The 21,542-nt window shown below is 40.5% G+C and overlaps 1 protein-coding gene across 2 annotated transcripts in view; it reads right to left on the bottom strand.

Annotated features, from left to right (window-relative positions):
- igsf11 (immunoglobulin superfamily member 11) overlaps positions 1–21,542 on the bottom strand; it is a 134,690-nt gene that overhangs the window by 13,213 nt on the left and 99,935 nt on the right. For both annotated transcript variants that reach the window (XM_080889388.1, XM_080889389.1), the window contains exons 3-4: positions 10,470–10,633; positions 109–316 (exon numbers count right to left, since the gene is read on the bottom strand). In XM_080889388.1, the coding sequence (XP_080745514.1) occupies positions 109–316; positions 10,470–10,633 (372 nt within the window). The remainder of the gene's footprint in view (positions 1–108; positions 317–10,469; positions 10,634–21,542) is intronic.

The raw sequence follows: 21,542 nt of genomic DNA, 5'->3' as shown, positions 1-21,542 counted from the left end.
GAGCGCCACGTGCTCTCAGGTTATGAAGTACGCAACGCTTTCCTTTTCTCCTTTTTATTTTTGGAGTTGTGGAAAGAATAATGAAAGAAATGTGCTGGTGTACACTACCCAACACTGTGAGTCCGACGACACCAATGCTGCGCCCCCCTCTGTCTGGGAGGTTGTTGACCAGGCACTGGTAGGTCCCAGTGTCGGACACCTGGGTGTTGTTGATGAAGATGGAGGCACTTGTGCTTGGCATGGTGGCAACGAAGCCCACACGACCGTTGAGGTGGTTGGAGAGGCTGAAGACCCGACCGCCCTGGTAAATTATCACCTGGATAAGGGACCAGAGAAAAATTTAAATTAAACTCAATATTTAAAATACTGTTGCACACAGTGTCAATTTTACTGTAATTTAAAAGATACAGATGAGGACTAAATTATTACCCCCATTGAAAATGTTTTTTCAAAGGTATTTTCCAAGTGCTCTTAAACAGAACAAGGAACGCAGTTTTTCCAAACATCCTATTTGTATTTTACAAACTGAAACCAAAAGTATTTAATAATAACCAAAAAACTATTTGGCCCTCCTTATGCTAATGTTTGCATATCCTTTTGTCTGGATCACAACCTGCAGTTGTTTCTTGCAATTTCCACAAGTTTAACCCACGTCGCCTGAGCAATCCCTGCCCATTCTTCTTTAATGACTCATAAGCTCCTCCAGATTTGACGGTCTTCTGGCATGGACCTTGGTTGTCAGTTCATCCCAAAGATTTTCATAGGGATTCAAGTCTGGGCTTTGTGCAGACCAGTCAGTAACGTTCACTTTGGTTTCCAGGAGGTAGCTCTTCACTGGGAGTGACACATGTTTTGGGATGTTCTCATGTTTGAAAACAAAATGACGACCTAGACCTCGTTTTGCTGCTGAATGCTTGAGGTTTCCTTTCAAAAACATTCATGTATCCTACTTTCCTTATGGTTCTTTCCACCCTGAGGGGATTGCCCATTCCAGACGCACTGAAGCGTCCCCACAGCATGATACTCCCACCACCATGTTTCACTGTGGGGATGGTCTTCTTTGAGCCAGATGCCTCTCCCTTCTTTTTCCAAACACAAGCAGCATCTCTTTGGCCAAAGAGCTTCAGTTTCATTTCATCTGAAAAAGTATGCATAATCTAAAGGTTGTCCTAAGCATACTTGTTGTCTTCTTTGAGACTACATTTTCCCAACTTGGCTAAGTTATTCACATACCGCTGCCAGGCTTGTTCTGTGTTCGGTGCTGCATGGCTCTCCTTAAATTTCTTGAGTTCTTGACACTTGAAACGCTATGATAACTTTTTCTATCCATCTCCTGCTTTGTGAGCATTCAGTCTAAACTGATTTATTTTGCTTTTGGTATGATGCTTTCTCAACTGACAGCGCCAACCCTTGCAGTTTTTATACTGTTCAAATTGAAAGATAACACTCAGTTCTAACTTCATTTTACAAACTGAGCATTTCAATATTGACTGGTAATTTTATTTTTCCTATTGTGCACAAATATAAATAATTTATGCTAGTAAAGTTAAAAAATGCTGGATTCAAAATCCATTGCACTCCTAAACAAGCACTTGGGAAAATTTTGACAATAACAAAAACTTTAGATTTCATAGAGGGACGAATGATTTTTGTCCTCACCTGTAGATGACGTTTCCTTTAGTGTTACACATCACTCTCACTAGAGAGAGACCTATTTCTACATAGAGGCTAAAAATAGACAGTGGATAGAATGGAGCAAACTGACTTATTTCTCTGGAAGAAACAAACAAACAAACAGACAAACTAAAAAAAACCTTTTCATTTGTAAGTGGCCCTTTCTAGCTCAGTGGGTAGATTTAGGGGGAGAAGTACACACTAAAAGTATGCTTTCATGCTACTGTAAGGCTCTTCACATAAAAGCATGCACTAAATGTTATGCATAATTGAAAACATTTTAAATTAGAAACATATAAACTGCAATATGACCAATCTGACAGCAGCAATGCAGGCAGATGTCTGCACAAAGAGGTCAAACCCAGCAGGAACTTAAGGCAGAAGCTATCATTTTATCATTACATCCGTGACCTTTGAGAACAATCACAGACTCCACACTTGGTTCAGGTTGAGCTGATCTTGTCTCAGGATTGAAATTAAAAGCCAATGAAAGACCAAGTTGTTTAAAAGCTTCCCAGAAGCTTCAAATTTGGCCCGAACAGCTCGTTTGTGAGGCCGAGCCACATGCAAAACAGCTCTCACCCCTCAGCTGGGCCCACACAAAGGATGAAGGACCCACGCAAACACACAGTACATGCACACAAGTCTGGCAGTCATGACACGCGCGCACCAACTCACATGGTGGCGCGGCGCATACGCCTACACACAAAGCGTGGTGGGGAATCAGAGGGGCTATTCACTTTGCTGAAAAGAGGCCTCATTGAACTGTTCAAAGACCCAGGCGGAGAGGCAACCAGCACCAGTGTGTTCTCGCCTGAGTGTGCACGGCTCTGTGTGCGCGTGCATGCATGAGAATGATAGTTCGGATGAAAGTGCAGGAGTGCGTATGTGACCGTGTCCTCCACCGCTGCTTAACGATTGTAAATTGCGTGGCAGCAATTTCCTGAGTGCAGCACGCTCGCTTTGTCCTCTTATGTGCAGATGAATAGGCAGCTCCTCAGCTGTGATGAGAGCCTGCAACTGCATCTCTTCTGCGTGTGTGTGTCTTTCACTGTAGATACATTTTGTCACAAGGAGTGTATCAGTTGTGAGCAGAGTGTGCAAGTGTGTGTGTGGAGCATGGAAGTGTTTGTGACTCTTATGTCACAATAAGTGTTCCTCCGTTTAATAACTGCCCATTCTTTTCTTTCCTTCTATGTGTTTTTTTTGTAATGGGTTCATTTGTGCATACCTCTCTGTTTCCTTTCTCTAACACATGATCTGACCTGGCTCTATATTCCTGATGACCCAACAATATAATCTGCATGCTCGGGGAAAGCGATCCAATCAATCGGCCTCGCACACGCCGTTTTGACTGGGCTCGTTTTGAGTGTGTGCATGAATGAGTGGAGGATTAAAGCAGGTCCTAACCTGTGCTGCAGATCAAGCCCATTTTGGCAACGCTAACTCCTTCTACTCTGCAGGTATTAATTTTAGGAACAGAAACAAATGCCCGATGGATTAAGGAGAAATAAATCAAGCCAATGTATGTTTAAAAAGATGTTAAAAATCACAAGCATGAGAACAGTGGTGCATTTATGGTGCATGCCAAAAGCCCTCCTTTTTGTAGACTTGTTTTTATTTTGCCTCTGTCCGCTATGTCGATCCATCCGTATCTATGTGTATGTATAAATCACCTCATTCCCTCGCGTGACCTGGTTGGCTTTGTGGCTATGAACAGATAGAAAAGAGGTCATGGCTGGCACTCAGATGGCAGACGGCCCTAAGAACTCTAGCTGGACTAGCTGGATACCCAACTGGCCCAGTGGTAAACCTCTGTTTCATCCTTTGACTCCTAAAATCCTACATAGATACAGTACAAGCATCTGCACAAATTGTGCTACATCCCCAGTCGTTCTCCTGCTGCGCGATATACCCTGTAAGTGTGAGTAGCAAACGAATGCTCATAGTGAACTTTCAGATACTGCTGTACCAGTTTCGTACTCCTATTCCAATTCTAACTGACCGTGCAAGGACCCCCTGGCCCCTGACATGCCAGATACTGTCATCGCTTCAATAAAGCCTGAATAAATCTCTAAACCCTCACAGCTCCCTTCAATCTTATGACTATAAGCTGCAACTGTTATCTCTTTCTATCCTTTGAGACATGTTCTGAACAATATGGGACCAAACCCCATTTTACTAATATACTTCTGGATTTACCTCATTTACCCTTTTGACTCTAGTACATATATATATATATATATATTTATATATATTTGACTCTTTTGCCAGCACATTTTCACACATTGCCAAATGTTTAAAATGCTTGGTCAGTTGGTGTGGCACAACAACTGACCAAGAGAATGAAGTGATGGGAGGTGTGAGAGGGGTCCTATAAGAACCCTCTCACTTGTAACTGATCTAATGCACAACTCTGTTTGAACTAAACCTGTAATCTCACTGGCCTGTCTGATAATCTGAGCTGTGTCTTGTGTGTAACAGTGGGGCTTGTACTTAGATGAAATACTGAAGGTCAAACTAGATTCACTGAGACTTCAAACTTCAGACAGCACTGGAGAAACTGTGCCTGGAGTCACTCACATGAAGTACGACTCCCATAAAATTGAGTTGCTTATAAAGTGCCCATGTCGTTGGCCTAAGCCTGGAACGGTATTAAAAACTCACCATAATCACGATAACCACATTCCACTGTAAACTAAAAAAAACTCCCAGTATTAATAAAAAGGATTTTTCCCATTAAACCATCCTTTGGAAATACACTTGTAAAACACAAAAATTATATAATATAACATAATAAAAAGCAGAAAATAAAAAACTAATTAAGTTGACTCTGCATACTCATGTCCCTTGAGGTAGACAAGTGGAAAAGTAATCAAATATATAAATAAATAAAGTAAAATACCTGTCTGCTGATAAATACAAAGTACAGTATAGTACAAATATACTATGGAAGCACATGTAAATGTTCGGTGTGGTTTTGCTATATAAGTACAATGTATGCTAAGACGTTACGTTTAATGGAATCTGCTCAAATTAAATTGACTTTACAGGCACACAGGCTATATTCTCGTTTAAAGATCAGCATCATTTCTGCATCACATATTCTTTATGATCTCAATTTCACAGAATATTCATTTCAGTGATGCGGCACATATTTTACTATATCAACATTATATATATATTTTAAGCTTCTTTTTCCAGGAACTAAGAAAAAGAGGGACTTAATCAGGGAGATGACCAAGGTACACAAATATTGAAAATGAGAAACGTTTTCATTAGTGCTGAGAAAATACACCTTTCTCTAAAACTTTTGATCATCAACTGCAACAACAAAGAAAACAATATGCAATTTTACAAGATGTCCCGCCACAATAAAAGCATTTTTACAAAAGTTGGAGCATATTTAAGCATAAGGACCACCGATATCCAGCAAATACCTTTAAGAGGATGAACAACAGGTAAGTGTTGAGTTTGATTGTGTGTGTGTGTGTGTGTATGTGTGTGCGTGTGTGTGAGGCCAAGACTTCTGATCTCCACAGCAATTTGTCAGACAGATTACATCCACAGAAAACAGCACATGAATATGCAAACATGCAGGTACACTTCTCTGAGCTATGCACCAACATGTTAGAATCTGGAGTTTAGCTTGTCTGGTCATGAGAATAAAAATGACTACAACTGGAATTAGGTAAAAGTTTACACAGTTAGAGATTCAAGCTTGAATTCTCTGAGCACTAATAAAGAGTACACTTAACTTCACAGCGCTTTACTTGTTCAACATTTTGTCATGTTAGAGCTTTATTCCAAAATGGAGTAAATTTCCAAAGATGAGCCCTGCCCCAGTACGAGAACCAGGTTATCAACAAGGATGTCTCTGTACATTGCTACACTCACATTTCCCTCAACCCTGACTAGTCTCCCAGTTCCTGCTGCTGAAAAAACACCCCGCAGCATTATGCTGCCACCACCTGACAAGATGATGAGTGGTGCTTGATTTCCTTCAAACTTGACACTTGGTATTCATGCCAAAGAGTTTAACCTTTTTTCATCAGACCAGATAATTTTGTTTCTCATGGTCTAAGAGTGCGTCAGTTAACTTTTGGGAAGCTACGGGCCTGCTGTCATGTGCCTTTTACTGAGGAGTTGCTTCAGTCTAGTCATTCTGGACCCTACCATGCAGGCCTGGTTGGTTGAGTGCTACAGAAATGGTTCTCCTCTGTCCACATAACAATGCTGGATCTCTTTCAGAGTGACCATAGAGTTCTTGGTCATCTCCCTGATTAAGTCCCTTCCATCCCGATTGGTCAGATTGGCGGGCACCTCTAGGAAGAGTCCTGGTGGTTCCAAACTTCACTTTGGATGCACTGTAAGTGCTTGTTCAGTGAAGCTCTCACATTATTGCTCCTTTACATCAGCGGTCCCCAACCTTTTTTGCGCCACGGACCGTTTTATGCCCGACAATATTTTCATGGACCGGCCTTTAAGGTGTCGCGGATAAATACAACAAAATAAAACTAGTACCGGTACCGGAAAAAAGAAAATTTATTCATAACACACGTGAAAAGACTAAGGAAAACCGAGTAAACGATAAAAACGATAACAAAATAACGCTGAAAACCGATAAAAACCCTGAAAACTATACATTTCACACCTGAGCCTCAACTCTCGCGGCCCGGTACCAAACGACTCACAGACCGGTACCGGTCCGAGGCCCGGGGGTTGGGGACCGCTGCTTTACATCACAATTTTGTTGCTATAGGAGAGATGCAACACGGACGATACTGGCTTCTTGTCATATTATAGTAGGTTCAGGTACACAATTACTGATGGAGGTTTTCCTCAGTATAACTGAAGTCATGGAGACTTTGCACGGTGTAGTCTATGTCATATAAAATGTAAAAGAAAGCATCAGGGTGGAAGTTTCCATTAAGGTGTCCTACAAATTTCTGAGTGGGCATCATCCCAAGATACCAGCCAGATGTCCTCAGCTAGCTTTCTCTATCATAGTGAAAGAGTGTGTGTTGTACTGCAGACTCCTCCATGAACATATTATTAGTTGTCTGTTTTAGAAATCACAGTTTTTCACAGTTTTATCACAATGTGTGAAGCATTTGAGCAAGTTTTCAAGTCTAATTTATCATGCTTTGGAATCTGAAATCTCTGTGAACTTCAATATGTAGCACCTCATGTGTCTGTTAAATATGAAACTACAACCACCAGCTGGCTATCTTAGCTAAGCTTAGCTGTTTCTTTAATTATACAGTGGTGAGAACCCAAACAAAGTAGATGCTTTGGTAACCCCTGTTGCTATCTTGGAGGTGATGCTATAACCTTCAGGGTAGCCTTAGAGTCTAGGAGTGTAATTGGCTGACATGGCCACTAGATAATGCTCATGCATATGCTAGCACTGTTAAATACTTCAAAGCACATACAAACCACATGCACTCAATTGTTGTTTTGTTTTGGTGTAGGTTAAATACGTTACCTTTATTACTTTTATGCATGTAATTATATTGGTTTATGTTTGTGATAGATGTCTTTCATCAAAAAATACATGCCGTGAAAGGTAATTGAACCCATTTTTAAATGGCAAAGCCTGGTACTATCAATGGGCATTCGTTTTTACCATAAAATAGAACAAATATCTTTTGGAGGTCTCTATGTGTGAACTATTTCATGTTATATAAAATGGTCATTCATATGCCAAAGAAAAGAACAGAAGAAGACTGAAGGGAGGGATTTTTTCTGCTGAATCTACAGCTACTATATTACCTTATGCTGAGCAGCAAGAAGCAAGGTGCAAATACAACACTAATGTCAAGATCTTTAAATGTAATAATGTGTAGGAGTTAACAGTTCTGGAGCAACATTAACATTCATTTGAGGTCAGTTTCCCCTTCAGCTCTGTTTTGTTACCTTAACTCCTGGGGGAAATATGTGGCTCTTTAGACTCTAGCTAATTGCTTACCTTCTCTGTTTGTTCTCCAGGTAGTATATATATATATATATATATATATATATATATATATATATATATATATATATATATATGTATGTGTGTGTGTGTGTGTGTGTGTGTGTGTGTGTGTGTGTGTGTGTGTAGCTTTTTTTTCTGTTGGTTTAAGAAAAAAAGAAAAAAATCACAGGAAAATGCTGAAAGTGAATCAGAAATGACTGGAAATTATAACAATAAGTAAAAGATCCTAAAAAGCACAGAGCTGAGGATGAACTTGAGATAGAGTTTTTTGGGTGGTTGTCAACTCTTTACTTGTTTAATAATACAGGCAGACATTTTATCCATTTTTAAAACATACACCAAAATATATTCTAATGGAGTGATTTGGGGTTTATTGTGACTTTTAACTCAAAATACAAATTACTTTGTCTCCAGAGTAATTCCTTCATACATCAGGATCCCAGCAGACAACAAATGCACCAGCCTGTCACACTGCCTGCTCTCATAAACAAAATATATAGAGCTCATAGTTAAGTTCCCACAGCCTATAATGTGGGGTCGACCGTGTAAGCTAAAGGCTATGAAGTAGATAGTGATGCCTTAGACAAAAATGCAATAAAGGTAGCGGGGAAAACAAATAGCTACATTTGCACTTTTTAGTGAGGCCGACAAAGTTTTGCCGTCGCCTTCTAACAGTTCATGATTCGGTACGGACCAACACGAACATGGCATTTTGAGGAGAGAGAGATCTGAGTGGTCATAGTGTGTGCTCACTAAAGTGCTAATGCAGGTTGCGCAAGTGTATGGAGTTCTGTTCAGTCATTTTTAATGGCTTTCAGCATCAACTGTAATCATTTATGACAAACACACTCTTCCTCTCTCTAAAATGACCTTGTGCGTGTTCTGTCGCACCACGCAGCACTTTATTTCATCACACACTTTTTAGACAGCTCCCCAATTTCAGCCATACAAGCGACAGGTGTACACATGACATAACCATGCCATGATGTGTGAATTTCTGGATGTATGTACTCACGTCAGTATTCGCACTTAGACTGTGCACTTTGTCTACAGACTTCACACATGAATGCATACTGTATATAAGCCCCGCATGTAGGCACGTGGATCCGCACTACATTTGGACCAGCAGTCTGTTCAATTCCAGTTTGTGTGCGTGCATTTGTGCATATTTGTGTGTCTGTGTGTGTGGAGAACAGCTGCGATATAGAGCCTGTCGTGGGTGTGAGTTAATTAGTGCAGAAGATGATTGTGTTATTTGGACGGCCGACCAGCACTGGGGTTCAAAGTGAAGGGAGGCAGGTGAGCTTGTATGGCCTGCAGCTGCATGTTAAACAATTCAAATGGAATCACAGAAGTCCCGCACGAGGGGATGAAGAGTGAGCGAGAGAGGGACGGAGGGAAGGTGAGAGAGTAGACTGCTATAAACGAGGCCAGATAAACAAAATGAGCATCAGCAGTCGGCGAGTAACTTAAATTCGCCATGTCTTTGCGTGTTTCCACATCAAATCAGCGCTGCGAAAGCAGTTTGAAGCTTTGGCTGTGCATATGTTGTTTAAGAGGCGTCCTGCAGCACACAGATTGTAAACTATTAATACACCCTTAAGCTTACTACTACATTACTTCTATTTTAAAGTATGGTGATCTCTATTAATTACAAAACTGATGTAGTAAAGGTGTGTTCAGATGCACTGAAAAGGGAATTATTTTTTCTGTCTGCTTTTGTTTAAGCAGTGCAACTATATTTTTGGCATATGCAAATTTAGCATGGGCTAGATAGATAGTTTTTTTTGCAAAAGCCTTGATCCACCCCTAATTTCTTTTTACCTTGCCAGGAAAATTCAGAAATAGGTGCACCAATCATATTTATTTTTCAGCACAGCCTGAAATCTCTTAGACAAGCTTTCTTGTAATTTAAGTAGTCTTCAGGAATATTTCTCAGGCTTCTTGAAGGTCATTCAAAGCTGTTCTTTAGATGTTGGCTGTTGTTGTTGCGCTTTAAAGATGATTGTAGACTGCTTCCATAATGTTGAGGTCTGGGAACTGGGAAGGCCAATTCATGACTGGCTGTGTTTCTTTGTGTGTTTTTACTGTCTTTGCAGTGTGTTTGTGATCATTGCCATGCTGAAAAATGACGCTGTTGCTTTCCAGATGGTATTGAAAGGTGGATCAAAATCTTACTGTGCTTTTCTGCATTTATAACTTTGACAGACGTCAAGTTTGATGCTGAAATCCAACCTCAAAAGACCTTCAGAAAGTATAAAGAATTATTCCTCAAGAGCACAATAACAATTAGTTATATAGTCTGGGTCTGTGGGGGCAAAATATAAACAAAAGAGTCGTGCCATAAGATGTAAGAGCTACATGACACTTCCCTTTTGCTTGTTTCATTCTCTACACGTGTGATGCATTTTTGCAGCCACTCATATTCTCTTTGCGCTGTATCTGAGCACACCTTCAAACAGAGCAAACTCTCGTGTACCTGCATTGACTGTAAGGAACCCATCCACAAGATGCGCATACAGTAGTGTTGCATTAGAAAATAAGATTTCAGAAGCAGACATTTCAGTTGATGTGCAGAGTGCATGGCAACACTGACTGTGTACCAATTCAGCATCCAAACATCTACAGTTAATTACAACAATCACAGCAAAACTCTCAGATTAGTAAATAAGGCTCTGACATGCTTAATTGCACTGCACAAGTCTGTCTTCTAAATATGAAGACTATGCTTTTTAACACACCTGTGACTCTAATCTCAGCTGTAAAAGCTGTAAAAGATGACTCAGGTCAGTGGGTGGATGCAAGTGGTTCATACCTGCTCTGGCTGGTAAGCATTGGACAGCGGTGTCACCATCCAGATGATGTTGAGGTTGGTGAGGGCAGCGCTGGTGGTAAAGGAGCAGGGCAGGATGGCTGCTTGGCCACGAGCCACCTGGACACTGCGCTGGGACATTGTCACATCTAGTGCCTGCACACAGACTGCAGGAGAAAAAAAGAGTCAGTGATCAGCGTCTTGATTCTCAAAAGAAAAGCACATGCAGTACCAAACGAAACAGAGAGAAAGAGAGGGAGAGCGAGCGAGAGAGATGAGCAGATGTCTAAATTCAGAAATTCTCCCCGAAACTCCCAACAGATGTATCTTTGCACTTTGTAAGAAAAGCAGCATCTTCAAAAGGTTTCCTGAAGGCTATTAGATCCCCTAAATCCCTAAAAATGAGAACGCTTGCTTTAGTGTGTGAGTAACAGAAACGCGCACACACACACACACAGAGACAGACGATACGAGAAATCCAAAGCTAAAACGCTGCCATGTACAATATCTTTAATATGTGACATTTTTTTTACAGCTTTTTCATCTTTACAGCAAAACAAACATGATTTGCTGAGAGCCAAACTCCTCGTCTGAGATGCTTTTGACAACTAACAAACAAGGCTGCACTGAGAGGGATCACATGAAATACGTAATGTGCAATTAAATGGGGGAAAAAGTGATAAGATGTCACGAGATGTTAATTTTATTCCTCTCCTAAAACAGCAACGTCTGAATCTGTGCATACGGAATGATGAGAGTAATGTTAGATTTGTTGCTTCCTCTCAAAGTAAACAACTAAGGAGCCACTTTCCTCATCTGGACTCAGCTGCCATCCACAACAGACCCACAAAGACAGATATGTACATGCTGCATCCTATTTCGAGACCGGCTAAAGACATTAAAGCCTAAATTAAGTTAGATCTCCCCCGCAAGCATGTATCCATGTCCAAAAAACCCCATTGGGAAGTAATCTTATCTAAACACGGTGAGGAGGATGATGCGCTGATATGATTACAGATAATTGATCATGTCATGTGAATCGCCCTTGTCAGTGGTAATGTAAAATGAGGATCTTAGCATTAATCAATAGTAGGAACCACCAGGATGTCAATTATGGTTTGTAGTCAAGAGTCAAGCTAGATCCCAAGTGCAAGCAATGACCACACTGCGCAATAGAATATATATGAGTAATTATTAACATTATGATAAGGAAACGAATATAAGAATTTTTTCCCATCTACTGACTCGCTTCTGCCTACTTTTGAATATCAGTGTAATATTTTCGAGCTGACAGACTGCCTGTTGCTCTCTGCCTGTCTGTCCAAAACCTGCTGGACTTCCTACGCTTTCTTTCTGCTGGCAGACACAACAGGCCCTGCAGGCTCAGAGCTGGGCCAGGGGAGATATGCAGCACTCAAACTGCTTCACTCAGTTCTGCTTTGTCAAAGATATATACTCATAAAAAAAGAGAGTCACCCCCCACCCCTACAAAAAATGCAAGCAATTTCATTTATATGCAATATTTAGAGACGCGGGATTCTTCGTTGTTGCTCACTTGACTGACGTGTGCAATCTGCAGCCCCTGTCATAAAAACAGTAAGCAGCAAAGATTTAGCTTGCTGCTCTAATCTGAACTTCCTCTGTCCTCTGTGTATGTAGTGTTCACTTTCTGCAAGGAATCAATCTTTGTTCTTAATGGGGGATTAACAGCACAGAGGAAGAAGTTCATGCGAAGAGCTGCGGCCTTAACAAGAATGCGCGATTGCATTGGCAACATGAGATCAAGTGCAAGTGTGTTTTCTCAGTGGCCACATAGGTATTAAATGTGCTTGATTTAAGGGAAGCAGAAAGGCAGAGAAAGACTAAAGTACAGAAAGAAAGAAAGAATTAAAGATCCTAGAGGAATGAAGAGCATCTTATCATCTGTAAGCCCCCTCCAAGGCAGCAGTCTCTCAAGCCCACAACAGCTGGAGGGCTCATTTCAAAACACTGGATTAGGGAACCTCTGCGCACAGAGCCTGTAAGCTCCCACGACCAAAGCAAACTCACACACACACACACACACACCAAACATCACAAACAAGCACCAACACGCAGTGCCAGCGAAACCAGTGCAGTACATATGCCGTGCACTGTGCCCTCTCAACTCACAGGCACATGCGTGACATACTGCTCACTACAATCCACACACTCAGACTTTAATCAATGTATGTCATTGGTGACATGTATGTTAGCCCTTTGGGGACACATCTAAAGGACAGGGACGAGAAGTATGGTATTGCTTGGCATTGCCTCATTATTGCGCACACTTCTGCCAAAGCTTTATGCCAGCTTCACTCAAGCATGTCTGGTAGACCGTCGCTCTTCCAGAATCCATCCTGTAATGGGTTCAATATGTAAGGGATGAACAGTAAGCCAGACACAGTCAAACATGACCACCCGCATTTAAAAAAAAATAAACTAAATAAAAAATCAGTACAGTATTGTATTATAGCTCCAAAGGAGCCACTATGGCTGAGGTAAACCATGTTTTCTAATCGCTAGCAGAAAACAATAAAGTACAAACTGATTTCAGGAAATAATCAAAGACAGGTCAGGGCTTGATACAGTAGTCCTGACATTATTTTTGCTGTAGTCTAAGATATTTTGCATTTATGACCAGCACTGAGTGAAGCAAAGAGTCATCCATTCTATTTTTTTTAACCCTTTAGGCCAAATTTATCACATTTGATACATGAGTTTTGGAGACTTCTACATCATCAGTGGGATTCTTTACAATATATACTTAATTTTCAAAAAAATTAAAAAAAAAATTCTGGCTTGAAAGGGTTCATTTCTGCAGGCTAATGTGCACAGTTGTGACGTAAACATCCTATCACTCTCTCTAGGTTTTACCGCGTAAGCTTTATCATTTTCCTGTTGACAAACATCCCATTCCCTCCTGCTGTCAATTCCAGCCCAGAGGCGCCCCGAGGCCGAGGCCAGCCTGACTGGTACGAAGCTGCACAGAGTAACTATGCTAATCTCTGAGGCTGACCCCTGGCTGCCCACAGTTATGTTTAACTGTAACAGAGCAGCGCCGCATTGTCTCCTATAGTATTACTCACCTGTGGCAGTGTTCTATTGTTGTGGGATCGTACACATTTTACATTTTCAGAGAAAAATAGCTTTTATTTAATCAAAACAGAATATGTTTGTGCTATGTTATTTCCATTAAAGGAACTACAAGTTGCTGACTAGATACGATTTGGGTTGGGAATGCGGAAGGAATTTTTAAAAAAGAGTGTACAGTAAAGAAAAATGTTGGCGCGCATGAAGTATGAGTAGTAACAGATGAGTAGGTGGAGGAGAAGAACACGAGAATGATGCGAGGAGGGGCAGGTAGGAGAAAAAGAAAACAACAAATCATAAAAAAGAAAGTGAAACAGAGGAGGACATGAGGGAGCAGAGAGGATGCCGGTGTTTCCAGAAAGGCCTAATTGATAAAGTCACCTGAGGCAGTGCTAGCAGTCAAGGAGAGAACCAACAGTATGGCTCTGTTAAGTGTCAAAACCGCTGTTGATTAATGCATGAGAAAAGCATGCACCTCGGAGAAGAAAAAGCTTTGTGTCTGATTCTGTGTGTGTGTGTGTGCTTACTCTATCAGTCAAGCTAAAGTGGAGGCATGATTGGATGGAGAACAAATGCAGGCTGGATGCAACACTTCCTCTCTCTCACTCTTGCACTCGCAGTCGCTCACACACAAACACACACACACAGAATCCCTGCCTGGCAAGTCATTTGCATTCTGTGATTTTATTCATGTGGCTCTTTTATTCATAGGCTCTACTTTTATTCCAGTTTCAAACAGATGCCCGCGATGCAGTGATGAGCCCCTGGGAAAGCCTCAATGCACAGAGACAGCCACACACCTATACATGCATAAACCTGGTTAAGTGAAGTAATTGATGATAGCAAAGGCATTACTAAAGAGAGAGAAGAGCGCACACATTAACTCGTGTGCGAAGACACAACTTTATTTTAAATCTGTTCAAAGACAATTAAGAGGCGAGAGCATCACATATCTACTACTTCAGGGATGACAGTTGGTAACTAGGATCACACTTAGTTCTGTGTCCTGCACATGCACAATAGAGGTGAGTCTCCAGCAAGCGCTTGGGAAAAAATTAACATCAAAAACCATAAAATTAATCACACAGTTACAAATACATCTGCACATGGATTCATGTATTCCGACACCTGTGCCCACACACAAACAGAGCTGCGTGTCCTGTTCTTTTGCAGAACACCCAGGGGCTTCATGATGAGCTGTGTACATGCGAGTAGCGGACCCCGCGTTGTTGCCACTGCCTGCAAGGCACCAGGGCGAACCGACAGGCGGGCAAAGACAGGTTATTTTGCGAAACTCAGGTGGCGTAATTGTGTACCCAGCTGCTCGATGGCAACCCATCAAGCGCTGTGCTCACAGCACTGCTGAGGTAAAAATTAATGAACGCCATTCTAAAGACACTTTCATTAAATGATGTCTGAAAGTCTAGTCAATTCTTTGTTTGTCGAATTTAATAAACTATAACATTTAATTTTAGGAAATTCTACTTTTAGTTGTTTCACCCTCGTATCTCTGCTAAGTCAGAAGGTTGGAAGCAGGTGCTCTGTTTCTTTGTAGAGGTAAATAAATCACCAATGTTTGTTTTTACAAAAAGAATATTATCATATATGCTGGACGATACTGCAAACTCTGGTATTGATCCAATACCAAGTGAATACAGGGCCATTATTGTCAAACATACAAAGGCAGGTTATGTAGGGGAGAGCAGTGTGCTATGATCTATGAGATGAATCATCATCAAATTATTTTAATAACCACTAAACCACTGTGATTTTTACTTTCCATAATAGTTATTCACAGAATCAAATATACCTTTTAGCTTTTCATGTATTTTGAAACTGGGTTTTTCGGAGACGTGGAATGGAAATGTGCCTGTCTCTAAACAGCTTCTGTTGTTTAAATGTGCTGTAGGCTATAAATAAAATAGACGTGGCAGTCAACACACAACTGTTCAGGCATTTTTCATAGTTTGTGTCTAAGGAATATATTTTTCATTTTCAATAAAATAACTTTTTTGCCACAATTCAGTGGGCTTAATATATTATCTGATTATAGCCTCTAGGTAAAATAACAGCTACAGATGACCACTAACACTATCTTTATAGTTCGTGCTTAACATGTATTTAATGTTAAAGTGTGACTGCATAATAAGAGCGATGTACTGTACATGTACTGAACTTAGAAGATAGAAACATACTAAAGTATTGATCTCATCACAGATCGATCTGATACCAATACCAATATTGGTATCAATACTATCTATAGTTGGATCGATTTGATCATTTCTGTCAATCAGCTGTTTTGTTTGCGTTAGACAGATGCAGGTTAGCTGGTTCCCCTTTGAGCTTTTTCTAAGCTTGAAGCAAAACAGCAAACTTATAGTGTTACCTATTTTCTCTAAAGCTGGAAGGAAGATGACATTCTGCCTTAGAGTAAACAAACTGAAGCTTAGGGCAGGCTTGCCCATAGGGACTGCATTACTAAAGGTCCTCATTCATATTTTACAAGGAAATGTTGGTCTTGTGTACTTTGTTCAGAGCACACAAGCCTCTGTTAACAACTAAACACAATTGACTGAAACAGCTCCACACCTGTCTTGCATCTCAGGTCAAGTCTTGAACTAGGGAAACTCATTTTTGGTCATTAAAAGTCTCAGAACAGGTGTCAGTTTAACCCTTTATCACCTGAGTATCATGCAGGCTGCCTGGACGATCTTTCAATTTTGGCTGTAAATTTACAAAATAGTTCCCATCTTTAGGGGACCGTTTGAATTTTCCCAATTGCTCAGAATGGTTGAGGAGTTAGCAAACTGTAAAATCTTAGCAGAGCTTAGTTTTCTGTCTGTTTTCAGACAGCATTACCAAATATTTCCGTAAAGCTCGCCCTGTCTTCTATCAAAAACCATTTGAATTTTGTCTTTAGCAGAAACGTTAATGGAGCTACGATCATATAAAGAGCCCTTACACAGTGGGCCTGGGCCAAAGGTACAAGGAAAACAAGACAAGGGTCTGGCAGAGGTTTTGTTCACATAACATAGCGCATTTAATCTTTCCTTTCCTTTCCTCAATTATTCCTTCATCAGTGTGTCTGACAAACGCTCACCCAGTGAAAGAGCCTTAAAAATCTCTCGCTCATCCTCTCTCATCCCCTGCCCCGCCCATCCCAGCTGACCCATTAGCCACAGCAGCCGACTCCCAAACAAGGCCCGCTGACTAGCCTACATAGCTTAATACTCTTTTCTAAACTGTACCGAGTCTGACAAGCACAGCTTAGTGTGTTCCCAAACTACTATAAACATCAGGCTGAAGCATGTCGTTTGAATGTGTTAGTTGTAGCGATGCTTATAAAGTTCACAATTCTCAAGCTATTCAGCATTACAGTGACTCAAATGTGCAGAAAAGTTGAGAAAATGTAAATAATGGTGGCGGTGTTGGGATGAGACAGACATTTCTGACTCATATATATATATATATATATACATATATATATATATATATATATATATATATATATATATATATATATATATATATATATATATATATATATATATATATATAAGTAAACATATAAACACTTATTCCGACTTGCTCTTCATGTTGGACTACTCGGAGGCATGTCATCATACTACCATCCTAGCATGCTACCATCCACACCTGCAGAGTTTCTTAAGAAGAGAAGATCAAATGCTAGGACAAGTAGAAGAATTCATATATTATGTGGAATGTAGTCACAAGTAAAAAAGAAAAGTGGTTTTAAGTGATGGGCCCAAGACTTTTGTAGATAAACTGAGGGGAAGTTATTGCGATCGAGCTGACGGGTGATCAGCCAAACTAGTGTGCCTCGGCTGTGTGCACCGAGTGAGCAGAAGGTTGAAGTAGGCCACTGCCCTCGTGCACAGATAAGCCTGAGCACTGGAAGACTGCTGCTAAAGCAGCAAACAGATGGCTCTGCACATGCAGCCCTGGACACAGCTTCACAAACACATGCACACACACATACACATACACACAAACACAATGTCCGAAAACATACCAACTTCACTGTAGTACAATTGTCACAAACATACACCTCTAATCTAAAATAGCCTTCACACACTCCCTGACAGCACAAACAGGTAAGAAAACCCTCAGCTTTGCGTGCCGCTCCACGTGGTTTCGCGTGACAGCCGAAGAGTCAGACCTGAATTTTTAGAAAGAAACGCACTCTTTTCCCCGTCACCCATCAGCCACCTCGCAGCCTTCATACCGACTCTGTATGGGGCAGCTCCAGCTCTGGCAGACTTACACATTTGGCAAACCTGTCACTGTGTCTGCACTAAATCTGACATCCTGGCGAGCGTGCTGATCTACCAGTAAGATGACATGATTGGCGTGTGACTCCATTTTGCAGTTTGGCAGCTTCCATCTTGAAGTCTCTTTTAACTTGTTGACAATGGCTTGGTTCTGCTAAAGGCATCCACATAAAAAGCCAATCGTGCTTTGTGTCTGGTATTCATGTACAGTAAGTTAGCAAGATCATTGCTCTTAAAATTGCAGCACTCAAAAGATGAAGTGTTTTTACAATTATGTAATTTTGCCTCTGTACACCATCACAGTGGGTTTTAAATCAAACAATCAATATGTGACTAAAGTGGAAACTTGGAGCTTTAATTCAACAGGTTTGACAAAAGTATATCACTCTTTAGGGATTACAGGTATTTTTACTCCTACCTCCTGAATTTAAGAGGATCATAAGTAAGCAGAGAGCCCAGCATGACTTTTATTATAAGGATTGTTTTTAGCACTTTAATAAAAATGAAAATCCTTTTCAGTCAACACTTCCGTAAGTCCACAAGCCACGGGCATCGCCAAATGCTGTCTTTGTTCTTCCTGGCCTTCACTGCATCCGTCTTCAGTTGCTGCCTGTTTTTGGGTCATTCAGTTTTACGCTCAGTGACTGTGAAGTGAGCTCTGTTGGGTTGACATCAGGCCACAGGATTAGTCATTGAAGATACTATACTGGTTTTGGTGAGAAAGTGCCAAACACTATACCCTTTGTTGCCGTTAATGAGTATTATCTCATTAACGACAACAGTATTATTATGTCATCAAATAAGGTCAGACTCCTGCGCTGTCATGTGACAGTGACGTTACAGGTTAACCCAGTAATCAAAGCCTAACAGTCTCCCAGCCAGAACCATCAGATAACACTAGAGGACTATTCCTAGCACTAGCATTTAGCCTAAGGTAACCTTGTCTGATTCCTCAGCTAGTAATTGGCTTGTAGGCAGATATTCTTCTTTCTCTAACTTGCTTTACCCTCCTTTGTTCTTTTCTTTGCTGCCTTTCTCACTGATTGTTCCTGGTTTGATCTCTCCTTATCGGTATCTACCGCCCTTTCTTGTGTAACCTCACTACAGCTGTTCTCTGAATGAAGACAGCGATTTCAAGCCCGCCATCCCTGGCTGAGCCACCTGGGAGTGGTAGCACTTCTGAAGGAGATTTGGTCAGTACGGTTCTGCGGCGGTAAGGGTTTATAGTGCTTTATCCTCCGTTCCTGCATGGCTCACCTTAAACAGGAACTCTAGCTCAACTCAGTGACACATGTGGATTAGCAGAGGAAAGCAAAGAAAAAGGCTAGAATACACAGCATAGCATACTTGATAGCCTGCTGGGTTAATCTAAAAATGATTGCTGTTCCTGTTACAAATTTGTAGAATGTATTTTTTGACAGCAATTTGAGAGAAAGTAAGATAACTGACCAGAAACGTCTTTACTTTTTTTAAGTGTTAATAAAAATGTAATGGATCACTGGGATTTCAAATACGGCCCATTAATTAAGAGTGTGTTGTTTGTCACGCAACTGTATAACGCAGGACAGTGTAAAATGTGAAATGAGATCCTTTATCACAGGCGGGTCATTGTAGTTAAGGGGTGTGTAAACATTTCACATGCACACACTCAGCAGAATGGGAAATTTCATTTAAATAGGGTTAAAGGCTGGAATAAAAAATGTGGAGCTTTAAAATTAGACTTCTGCTATCTAATAATCATCTGTATTAAACAGATCTAGTATGTTTAGTACAAAAATGATTTTACTATGAGTTTGCGAATGTTGTTTCTCTTTTGCAGGATCTGAATAGACAAAACAGGAGGCAATAAGCTGGAACTGCTACCAAAAGACAGCAAAATGTCAGTAAGAATAAAATCAGGGGATGCGACAGAGACCAGACCAGACCCCTTTCCTCAAAGATTTATAATATTTATACAGTATATCTGTAGTTTTACCAACTGGGTGTCAGCGGTGACATTCCTGGAAAAAAAATGCTGTAACACAGTGATCCAGACACTTGGATAATATTCTCTGAGGCCTCTCTGAGGGTTAAGTTAGTGCTATTACAAACCACACAATTTGCTCTGCTGCTGCTTAACATTAAAAACATTTCACTGGTAAGCTGACTATTGTTTTAAAGTCACAGGAAATACACTGACCTTATTATGTGACCCTCCAGATGGGCTTCGAAACAAGGAAACACTTATTTTTTTGTTATTCATCCGCAGATCGGTTTAAAAATGAGCAGGAAATACTGAATGATGACGAACTGGCTGTGCACCTCCAACTCATTAGAGAAGTAAAGAAGGAAGATGTGAGATCTACTGACGCATTTTGTAAATATGATTTAAACTGTTGTTTTCTCTCCTGTAGCTGGACAGGATGTCTTCTTCCAGATAGGCTGACTGACAACACTGATTAAGATATTTTTGACTGTGTCACAAATATATTTAAATATATCCTAAAATATTTCTTCTTTAATCTTTTTTTTAAATACAAGTTAATGCAGACACCCAGACTGACAGTAGATGTGATGAACAACGTCTCCCAGCACTTATTCACACAAACTGTACAATGTTTAAAGTAGTTCATAGTTGTGTTGGAAGGAAGCTGTGTTGCACCACCAGCAGTTATGTGCATGCTTCCATTCAGAGGCACAGCATTACTCCATGAGTGCTTTTACTATTTAAAAGACTGGGCACTGATGCACATCAGGACTGAGACGGGAAACATGAACAGCAAGATTTTTTTTTCCTATTGAAACTTTTAAATTTTGATGGGACTTTGAAAACAGATCACTAGTTTTCTTTTCTATTTCTTTTTTTTTTTACATTTTGCCTCACTTGCCTCTCAGCGCTTCCACAGTTTGAAGATTTGCCATTACCAATAGTACCTACAGGTGTCACCAATTCAACAATGACTCAGGTACTTCAGATGCAACAGGAATGATAAGCATGCACTTTATAAAGATAAACTCGCAGCTTTTTTTCTTTCTCCCTTCACTTGGAAACACTCTTCTGTCCCCAAAATTAAAAACAGCAAATCTTTCATAATGCATGCACGCTTCCTACGTATTTACTTTCACTTTTATTGATCATATTATATCTGAAAGAGCTAAAAACTCACTGACTGCCTCTCATCAGCTGTTACCGGCACATAGGCACACAAACCGACACACCCAATGTCTCAAAGGTTGGTCGTTTTCACCGTGCGCAGCTGCTCCAAGCTGATTCCTCTATGACATGTGAACAGCCAAGCAATGCATTTAGTTACTTAGAGAAGAAGGAAAAAACATTGATTAAAAACAATGCTTTAATCTCTTGTTCTCCTTTCACTGACATCATTCATAGATCATCACAGTCACCTTTTGATGTTTTTTTTTTTCATTAATCCAAAGGAGGGAATGAATGAGGTGCATTTTATTTCAAAATAGCATTTCCCATTTCCAAATGTAAAGAAGCCCTCATGATGAATAGTGTGCTGAGGGATGGATGGCATTTTCTAGTTGCGAATACACTCATAAGTCATATTGAAATTCAGATGATGTGTTATGTCATTGTGTGATTGACGATACATAAGCATTTCTAATAATAGAAGAGCTTAGCTTTCTCCTGCTCAGTATCAAAACATGGGTTTACATATAAATCTGCTTG

The sequence above is a fragment of the Rhamphochromis sp. 'chilingali' genome (assembly GCF_963969265.1).
Source record: "Rhamphochromis sp. 'chilingali' genome assembly, chromosome: 8".
Lineage (NCBI taxonomy): Eukaryota > Metazoa > Chordata > Actinopteri > Cichliformes > Cichlidae > Rhamphochromis > Rhamphochromis sp. 'chilingali'.
This window is presented reverse-complemented; position numbering and strand designations above follow the sequence as displayed.